The sequence below is a fragment of the Podarcis cretensis genome, assembly GCF_951804945.1.
Source record: "Podarcis cretensis genome assembly, chromosome: 2".
Lineage (NCBI taxonomy): Eukaryota > Metazoa > Chordata > Lepidosauria > Squamata > Lacertidae > Podarcis > Podarcis cretensis.
The window spans coordinates 119636723-119647400 of record NC_137171.1 but is presented as its reverse complement, the minus strand read 5'-3'; the positions used below and the strand labels follow the sequence as shown (position 1 = coordinate 119647400).

The following is a 10678-nucleotide window of genomic DNA, read 5'->3' as shown; positions in this document are numbered from 1 at the left end:
CCCCAGCTCACCCTAGTGAGCTTCACAGCCGGGGAGATTTGAACCCGCATCTCCTGGATCCTAAAACAACACTAACCACTACAACCCACCACATCTGGAGGGCCAGGGCTTTCCCCCCACCTCTGCCAACACGTCATGGATCTTCTTACAAGGGTTTATAAATAAAACCACACCCCAGTTCCCTTGCTGTTAACACCCCAGGCACAAAAGCAGACTGAAAAAAGAATGTTTAATCTCGACTTGTTTTTGTTATTATTAGTTGTCTTTTTTTAAAAAATCAAACAAACAAAGGTAGGAGATACACTCAGCGTTCATTTTTCAAGTATATAGAGATAAATATATGTCGCCATAAAGAAGGAAGAATTTATTACAAGACCACCTAAGGGAAGTTAACATTGCCTGGGAATCAAAGGTTGAAAACCTGAGGGAAATTCTCAGGTAAGGAGAAAGGGGGGCAGAAGAAGAAAGAGCAAGTGTTTGAAAATACAAGGCATAAATATTGACTACATTGGTTTTGGATATAAGTAGGACTATCTTGGGATGCAACGGAAGGGGCCTAGCCCACGCCTCAGAGGTACGAAGTCCTTTAAGGTCCAGAGAGATTCTCTCACGTGCCGAGTTCTGGGGATGAGATGCAATTCCGACCCTCTCGTGCTGCTTCGCTTTTTAGACCCATTTCACAGGTGGAGGGGAAAAAGGGGGCGCTGTGGTGTCCACGTTTTCCATCACTTTTCCTGGCCCCCACCCACCTTAGCCGGTCATCTTCACTTCTCACAATTTTAGACTGGATCAGGCCAAAGGCATCCGTTTCTCAGAGTAGCCAGTTATGACATCTCCAAGAACCCCAGAGGCAACAAAAAAAGTCAACAGCCCACTCACCTTGTCTTTCCTCCATTCCCACCACCCCCCAAAAAAAATCTGGTGTTCAGCTTCTATTCCTAACCACCAGGAGCATTAGCTACAACCAGTTGCCAAAAACCTGCCTTTTGTAAACCATGGTGTACTTTTGATTGCACTGTATAAATAAATAGTAATAAATCTGGGGGCTGGAATTGGCTTTTAGTGGCACATTGTTTGGGGCAGATTAGCTTCCTCCTGCGTAAGCCCAGTCGTTTCAGTCAAATCCGGGCAGCGTCATATTTTTTAAAAGCAAGAAGTTAACGTTAAGCCTCAGTAGCTGAAAAGTGGAAGTTCCTTTGCATATATTTGCATACACGGCAGAAATTTATCCCACATCTCGGCCACATGACAGACAGCCGCTAGAAACCCTACGGACTCCCTTTTCTAGCTAATGAGGCTTCTCCAGACTTTGCCCACAAACTTTTAAACTTTTAAACCCCTAACACACTTTGCTTTTTGTCACTCAGTTTAGTTTTCGCTTTAAAATGAAAGCTGAATTTGATGCCTCCCCCAAAATGGCAGGCGAAGGAGATCTGCCACGGTCTAGCAAAGGAATTTTAGCTGGACTCCTTTGCACACAGAAGGTCCAGTGTTCAACCTGGTGCCCTCAAAGTCTCGCCGGACTACAGCTCCCACCACCCCTGGCCATTGGACAGTACCACCTGGGGCTGATGGGAGTTGTAGTTCTGTGGTACCTGGAGGGCCAAAGGTTCCCGGCTCCAGGAGTCAGTGATGGGGAAGATGTTCTGCCTGGAGAGCTTCTGCTGGTCAGAGCTGGCATTGATGGAGCGTGGCCCTCCTGATGCCATCGGACTACAACAGCGTGGACTATGACAGCTATCATAGAATCACAGAATTGGAAGGGAACCCATCTAGTCCAATCGCCCCGCAACGCAGGCATCGAAACTAAAGCATCCATGTGCATGCATGCCTAACTCTGTCTCTCTGAAACATCTGAATCAGGAATGGCTGGGAAGACCTAGGCCTGGGGCCTGGATGCAGTGGGAGGGAGAGGATTAATAAAGTGAGAGGTTCTCCGGTCCAGGAAGCTGCTAAGTTGCCTGCCCTGAACGGGGCCGCACACTCCCTGAAGTAGCAAGTGTGTGGTTTGGAGTTTTTAAATTCATGTTCTGGTCTGTGTCTTTTTAAACCACCTCTCTGCTGCTGTCCTTGAATTTTGTACATTGCATGCGTGGAAGGCGATACAATTTGGAACGATAATAATGCAGCGGTACCTCAGTTTTTGAACGTGATCCGTTCCAGAAGACCGTTCGGCTCCCAAAACGTTCGAAAACAGAGGATCAATGGGCTGGCCGCAAAGTCAATGGGAAGAAATGAAAAACACACCTTGGGAGCCGTCCAACTTCCAAGGCGCGTTCAAAAACGGAAGCAATTACTACCAGGTTTTCGGGTTCCGAATGTTCGGCTTCTGAGATGCTCGAAAACCGAGGTTCCGCTGTAATAACAACTCTGGTCGCCCCTGACCACTGAGCCAGGCTGCCTGGGGCTGATCTTGGAGTCCAGCCTCATCTGTTTCCCCTCTCTGTAGTGGAAGATACCGAACTAGACCGACTTATAGCACGGCCTGGTATGAGGCAGCTGCCTAGAGCAGCGGAAGGTTGCCAAGTGTCCAAAACCAGGCCCGGACGTTTGCAGTTCGAAGACGCAGCCGCCTGGTTTTATCTTCACGCGAAGAAAACGCAAGGAGAGCCCACTGGATCTGACCGAGAGGGTCTAAGTCTGGCATCTGGGATCCCAGCCAATCGGATGCTTCCAGGAAGCTCCCAAGCTGGGTGTTGAAGAAACAGCCCTCCTGTATCGCTGCCTTGCTAGATGGGTGCAGCCCAGAGCCGGCCCCCTACCCCATCCAAAACGTGGGTCATGCCGAAACACCCCACCCACCCCTGGAGAAACCACGGCCCTCACTCGCCCATGTGCGTTTTCTTGTGCGCAATGAGGTAGAGGCCCCGCGTGAAGCTCTTGCCGCAGTCCAAGCACTTGTAGGGCTTCTCTCCCCGGTGCGTCCTCTCGTGAGCGGTGAGGTTGGAGCTGCGCCGGAAAGCCTTGCCGCAGTCGGCGCAGCTGTAGGGCTTCTCCCCCGTGTGCGTCCTCTCGTGGACGATGAAGTCCGAGCTCCAGCGGAAGCTCTTGCCGCAGTCGGCGCACTTGTAGGGCTTCTCTCCCGTGTGGGTCCTCATGTGGGTGGTGAGGTTGGAGTTGCGGTTGAAGCTCTTGCCGCAGTCGGCGCACTGGAAGGGCTTCTCGCCCGTGTGGATCTTCTTGTGGCGGATGAAGTGCGAGCGGTGGTCAAAGCTCTTCCGGCAGTCCTGGCACTTGTACAGGCGCTCTTCCGTGTGGATTCTCCGGCGCAGGACCACGCAACGCTTCTGCCGCTGGTTCTCCTGGAAGAGGATCTCGCCCAGGTCCTTGTAGCCCACCCGGCATGGGACGGCCTCCGGCGGGCGCTTGGCCGGGTGCCTCTCCAGCCGCAGCTGGTTCTCAGAGGCCTTCCCCAGCTCGTGGTGCTGAGAGAGGCTCCCACGTGGCTTTGGCGCCAGCGCCCCACCGGGGTTCTCCCGTTCAAGATATTCCCGCTGTTTCAGAAGGACCTCCCTCTCCTGTTCGCTGAGCAGTCTGCTCCCCACTGGAACCAAAGAAAAGAGTGGAGATGTAACTGCGCGGTATAAAGTAATGAATAGACAAAGTACAGTCAGATTAATTGGAAGTCAGTTTTAAATTTCTTTTCTATAAATTTTATAATTGTGTTCGAGACCAGGAGTATATATGATGATAATTATATTAATCTCCTTATATCTTATAGTGTGGTGGTTTGTTTGGTTTTTCTGTTATTTGTTTGTTTGATTGTATGTTTGTTTGACGCGGGTGGCGCTGTGGGTTAAACCACAGAGCCTAGGACTTGCCGATCAGAAGGTCGGCGGTTAAAATCCCCGTGACGGGGTGAGTTCCCGTTGCTCGGTCCCTGCTCCTGCCAACCTAGCAGTTCGAAAGCACGTCAAAGTGCAAGTAGATAAATAGGTACCGCTCCAGTGGGAAGGTAAATGGCGTTTCCGTGCGCTGCTCTGGTTCGCCAGAAGCGGCTTAGTCATGCTGGCCACATGACCCAGAAGCTGTACGCCGGCTCCCTCGGCCAATAAAGCGAGATGAGCGCTGCAACCCCAGAGGCAGCCAGGACTGGACCTAATGGTCAGGTGTCCCTTTACCTTTACTATCTTATAGTGTTGTGGTTTGTTTGATTTTTCTGTTATTTGTTTGTTTACTTGTATGTACGTCTGTTTTTCATAAATGTATTTATTTTAAATTAATAAAGATATATATTTTTATTAAAAAAAAAGAGTGGAGGGAAACCGCAAAATAATAAATCGGTAAGCCAGCAATTAAGAGTGCCGGAGTAAGATCTGGAAGAGCAGGGTTCAAATCCCCGCTCAGCCACGAAGCTCACAATCCCTGTCTCTCAGCCTAACCCGGCCTTGCATGGTTGTGGTGGAGGTTAAAGGAATGCAAATAAATTAAAAAATTAAATCACAAAAGTTTGAAGAAGGTCCTTAGATGCCATCTAGTCCATCCCCTGCTCAACTTCAGAACTGCTGCGTAGGATGATGTGGTTTAGGGGAGGAGAATATGGAGACTACAGTTGATAGAAATTGGGCATAGGCTGAGGGTACCACATTGGCTCTCTTTGGAGTTATATTCTGTTGCTTAATAATAATAATAATAATAATAATAATAATAATAATAATAATAATAATTTGCCCATTTATTTTATTAATTTATTATTATTATTTTGGCCAGGTAATAATAAAAAATAAGAATTGAAATAAAAACGTGCACCCCACCACTGAGACCATTCCATTGTAACCATCCAACCTCCCAAAATTTCAACACCTCTTGCGATGGTTTGACCCCTTTCCGTTTTAACAGTACAAATTCTACAAAAACCTTCCCTATCTCCTCAGAATCATTTCTCCTGCGTATTCCTCGTCTTACCTTAATAGCACATATTATCATCAATGGCTATATCCCACACCTTTTTATACCATTCTTCGTGTGATATTCACCTTGCCCCTTCCACTTCCTAGCTATCACAACTCGTGCAGCTGTCAGTAAATTTGTGGGCAAGTCCTTCACACCCTGAGAACCTTACCAATTTAATTAAGAAAGAAAGGGAATGATCAAACAGACTGGCTCTCCTTGTTGTCTTTCCACTGGCAAGAGAAGACTGTTGTAGACCAACAGGCTTTTGCAGACTGACCCAGTTTTTCAAGTTAATGGGCTTTTTAAATAGCACTGTGCTGTTTTTATCTATAAATAAAAAATAGATCCATTTTTATCTTGCTTTAATTCTATTGTAGTGGCTGGGGAAACCCAGCCAGATGGGCGGGGTATAAATAATAAATTATTATTATTATTATTATTGTTGTTGTTGTTGTTGTTGTTGTTGAATTGCTGTTCAGCCATTCTCTTTTATACGTTTTTAGCCTTCTGTATTTTAATGTCCTTGCTGCCCAGTCCATCCCCCTTTGTCCTTTTTGCCGCTGACATGGCTGCCCCACCTGGAACGAAGAAACAAGCTGGGCGTCCCCGTTCTTACCTTGTTTCCGAGAAGCACCCAGGCAAACTTGCTGCACCCTCGGGAAATTCACCGTCACTTCTTCAAAGGAATCTAGAACCTGCCAACAAGGGTCGCTGGTTAAAATTGAAGCACAAAGAGATTTGGATAAATCCAGCCACCTTCGCCCGAGCAACAGGCCTGCTGTAGGGACCTCAGGCCCTCTGAGTACTGAACTATAACTCCCAGCAATCCCAGCCATTGGCCATCCTGGCTGAGACTGATGGGAGCTGCAGTTCAGAGACTTCGGAATGAGCGCAAGTTCCCGACACCAGCTGTGTACTATCCCTAGGGTCAGAAAGCGCATGTTTCTGAATGCTCCTTGCTGTGGGAGCACATGGGTGCAGAGGGCGATTGTGCTCATGTTGCAACTAGTCAGCTGCAGTGAGAACAGAGAGGGTGGCACTGGGAGGGCTTTTCTTATGTTCTCTATCTCGATGTCCCTTTCTGCTACTGCAGGCATGGAGGCAGTGTTAGCAACTCAGATATATAAGCTGGGTGACAATTGGCTCCTTAAACCAAGGTTATAGTCACTATTTTGGGGCAAGACAGCTGTAAAGTCTTCATTTTTCAAATGATGGACTGACTGCGATTTTCTGAGCTAGGTTAAGGGCTTTGACAACTTAAAAGAAGAAAAGTCACTTGAGCCAAGGACAGCACAACTAGGGCCAGGGCCTTTTCAGTACTGGCCCTGACTTGGTGGAACGCTCTATCACAAGAGACCAGGGCCCTGCAGGACTTGACATCTTTCCGCAGGGCCTGCAAGACAGAGCTGTTCCACCTGGCCTTTGGTTTGGACTCTGTCTGATGCTCAGTCTATGGGCTACTTTTAAAATGAGGTCGCATTTTAAATTGCATTTTAATCTGTAATTTAAATTGTTCCCCCCCATTATGTTTTTATTGGTGGGCGGGGTATAAATAAATTATCATCATCATCATCATTATGTGTGTGTATATATATATATATATATATATATATATATATATATATATAAAACATATTATATTATATTATATTATATATATATAATATATATATTGGCCTCTTCTGACCTCTTTTTCTGATTTCAAATTTTTATTTGTACTTTTCAGATTTATACATTTCACCGATTTTACAATCATTTTGACATTTCAAAAACTGACTTCCTTCCCCCTCTTTCTACGGTTCCTTAAATTTATATCTAATATCTTCTGCATATCCTAATTGACTTAATCCTCTTGTTCTTAATGGTGACCTGCTCCTGCTCAGGTGACACAGAAAAAGCATTTCGGTTCCTGAAACTCACTCTGATAGTGCAGATAAAATATAACAGATAGAATTTTACAGGATGTGTTGCTAGTGGGTGAAAACATTCCAGATTAAATGATGCCCAGTCTTGCCAGACCCTGTACGGGCCAGTCTTGCCAGACTCTAGGGTTGTGCGCTCATCTCACTCTAGAGGCCGGGAGCCAGCGCTGTCCGCAGACACTTCCGGGTCACGTGGCCAGCGTGACGAAGCTGCATCTGGCGAGCCAGCGCAGCACACGGAACGCCGTTTACCTTCCCGCTGGAAAGCGGTCCCTATTTATCTACTTGCACCCGGAGGTGCTTTCGAACTGCTAGGTTGGCAGGCGCTGGGACCGAACGACGGGAGCGCACCCCGCCACGGGGATTCGAACCGCCGACCATGCGATCGGCAAGCCCTAGGCGCTGAGGTTTTACCCACAGCACCACCCGCGTCCCTTATGACCAAACCTCTGCTTAATAACCTCCAAGGAAGGAGAGTCCACAACATCCTGAGGGAGACAATTCCACTATCAAACAGCTTAAGTCAGAGACAACTCTCAGCACCTAACAACTCTTAGCACTCTCTCAGCTACGTGTCCCAGGATTCTTTGGGAGTCAAGCCATGATTGTTTAAAATGGTATCACAGTGCTTTAAACATATGGTTAGATTACTGCAATGTGTTATACGTAGGGCCGCCTCTGAAGACGGTTCGGAAACTTCAGCTAGTGCAGAATTCACTGGCCAGGTTGCTCACCTCAGCAAGACAGTTTGAGCATTATACACCAATCCTGGTCTGACTGCAATGGCTACCAATGAGTTTCCTGGCCCCATTCAAAGTGCCGGTTTTGACCTATAAAGCCTTAAAGGGCTCAGGACCACAATACCTCAAGGACCGAATCTTTCCATATGAAACTGCCCAGACCCTGAGGTCATCTTCTGAGGCCCTTCTTCTTGTGCCTCCTCCTCAAGGGGTCTGGAGGGTGGCAACGCGAGAACAGGGCCTTCTCTGCAGTGGCTCCCCGCCTGTGGAATGCTCTCCCCAGGGAAGTTCACCTGGCGCCTTCATTACACATCTTTAGGTGCCAGGCAAAAATATTCCTTTTTAACCAGGCGTTTGGTTGACCTGATTGACATCCTATTTAAAATGTGGGGCGTGATATTGAGTTAATTGTTTTTGTTTTTATTTTATATATTGATATCTTTTCTGTGAACCGCCCTGAGACCTCCGGGTATAGAGCAGTAAAGGTAAAGGTAAAGGGACCCCTGACAGTTAGGTCCAGTCGTGGCCGACTCTGGGGTTGCGGCGCTCATCTCGCTTTACTGGCCAAGGGAGCTGGCGTACAGCTTCCAGGTCTTGTGGCCAGCATGACTAAGCCGCTTCTGGCAAACCAGAGCAGTGCATGGAAACGCCATTTACCTTCCCGCTGGAGTGGTACCTATTTATCTACTTGCAGTTTGATGTGCTTTCAAACTGCTAGTTTGGCAGGAGCAGGGACCGAGCAACGGGAGCTCACCCCGTCACGGGGATTCGAACCGCCGACCTTCTGATCAGCAAGCCCTCGGCTCTGTGGTTTAACCCACGTCTCAGCCATAGAGCGGTACATAAATTCAATAAATAAATAAATATGGCCTGAATCTGACCCAGAAGGGATTTTTTTGTTCATTTCCTCCCCACTTTTCCTCTCACCAGCTGTCGGGGTCTCTCCGCCTCCTGCTGCCTCAGCAGGAATCCCTCGGCCAGGGCCACCGCCTGGGCGCAGGTCTCTGGCCCGCGCTCCCTGACGCAGCCTTGGATCTCCGACGGCAGGATGGCCAGGAACTGCTCCAGGACCAGCGCCTCCAGGATCTGCTCCTTGGTGTGCCTCTCCGGCTTCAGCCACTGGTGGCACAGCTCCCGGAGCCGCCCACAGACGTCCCGCGGCCCCTCGGCCTCCCGGTAGCTGAAGTGCCGGAACCGGTGGCGCTGGGCTTCAGCGCTCGCTGCATCCTCTTCTACCACCTCTTCCTTGACCTTCCAGGCGCCGCCCCGCACAAAGCCCTGTGGGGCTGCCCCTCCTGAGGCCGGGAAGCCCTTGGGGTCCTTGAAGGCCACGAGTTCCGGCAGCGGCGGGCTCCCCCACCCAGCATGAGGTGACTGGACCACCTTCAGGAACTCCTGCCACTGGGTTTCCCAGCGCTGGGCCAAGCCCTCGTCCGGCTCCTGTTTGATTTGCTGCGGCGTCACCCGCCTCAGAAACTCCCGGGCGCCACCAGCTTGTGCCGAACGAGGGCCTTTCCTCGCCCCCTCGGCCGGCTTGGCACCGCAGACCAGGCTCTTCTCCTCCATTTTCACCCAGGGCTCTCGAGAGGCCTGGAGGCGCAGGGCTGGTGGTGAACCCCCTTCTTTCGGAACGGCTTTCTTGGAGGCCATCGGTAGGGGCCTTATCCCATCTCAGGCCTGCCTGAGCTCCAGTGGCGGCCGATCGCCGTGGGAGAGAGAGAGAGAGGAAGGTTCCTCTGCTCTGTCGTCCGTTCCGTGATCCTGCGACGTGTGGGGTGACGAAGACACTGCCGTTTGGCTAAGGGATCCTGCAGCCTGCGGTCATTTGCACGTGGTCCTGATGGGTAGAGGTCACTGCCCTGTGGATACAAAGCACAAAATTGTAGCGGTGGGGAGAGAAAGGAAAGAATGGAGGAGATAATGAATTGGGGGGGGGGGGGAAATTAATTTTTTTTTTTTTTTGAATTTTTATACAGCTTTATATTTTTAATAAAAATCTCAAAGCGATTTGCAGCATATTTAAATCAATAAATCAATAAAACATTAAGATAACCTTTGTAAAAAAACAAAACCTAGAAGCTTTTTTTAAGGTCGCGGTCCAGTATACCTGAAGGAGCGTCTCCACTCCCATTTTTCTGCCCGGACACTGAGGTCCAGCGCTGAGGGCCTTCTGGCAGCTCCCTCCCTGCAAGAAGCCAAGTTACAGGGAACCAGGCAGAGGGCCTTCTCGGTGGTGGCATCCACCCTATGGAACGCCCTCCCACCAGATGTCAAAGAGAAAAACAACTACCAGACTTTTAGAAGACATCTGAAGGAAGCCCTGTTTTAATGTTTAATACACTATTGTATTTTAATATTCTGTTGAAAGCCGTCCAGAGTGGCTGGGGAAACCCAGCCAGATGGGCGGGGTATAAATTATTATTATTATTATATAGGTACCAATATCCCAAAGGAACAGAAAAGACTTTAAATGCCGCACGGATGCTACTAGCCCAGAAATTGAAAGAAGACAAAGCCCCAACCAGAGAGGAATGGCAAGCAAAGCTGACAGATTATGCCGAAATGGCATTAACTTGACCGGAAAGCTCAGCAACCAAGAAGACAAGAACTTTTAAAAAGAATGGGGAAAATTTATAATTTATCTAGGAGACCACTGTAACCAGATGAAAACATTAGCCAGATTCTAATAATACTTCTAGCAAACATCATGGACAATATGGAGAGATATAAAATGTGGATTATGAAATGATATGCAGTTGAGAAGGTGGACAATAGGACCTATGAAAGGGAAGAACAAAAAATCTGGAAGTCCAGCTTTTCCAGGTCATGTGACCAGCATGACTAAACCGCTTCTGGCGCAACGGAACAGCGTGACGGAAACCAGAGCGCATGGAAAAGATGTTTACCTTCCCGCCACAGCGGTACCTATTTATCTACTTGTGCTGGTGTGCTTTCGAACTGCCAGGTTGGCAAGAGCTGAGACAGAGCAACGGGAGCTCACTCCATTGTGGGGATTCGAACCGCCAACCTTCTGATTGTTAAGCCCAAGAGGCTCAGTGGTTTAGACCACAGGGCCACCCGCATTCCTAAGAGGCCCATATAGGGCACCTTGAGCTCCTTGGA

General features: G+C 48.7%; 1 protein-coding gene across 1 annotated transcript; it reads right to left on the bottom strand.

Annotated features, from left to right (window-relative positions):
- Positions 1 to 212: 212 nt before the first annotated feature.
- LOC307208663 (uncharacterized protein) lies at positions 213 to 9260 on the bottom strand. Its single transcript, XM_079963513.1, has 3 exons — positions 8483 to 9260; positions 5510 to 5588; positions 213 to 3544 (listed from the first exon to the last, which is right to left on the bottom strand). The coding sequence occupies exons 1-3, from the start codon at positions 9203 to 9205 to the stop codon at positions 2823 to 2825; spliced, it is 1524 nt and encodes a 507-aa protein (XP_079819639.1). The 5' UTR covers positions 9206 to 9260; the 3' UTR covers positions 213 to 2822.
- Positions 9261 to 10678: the final 1418 nt, after the last annotated feature.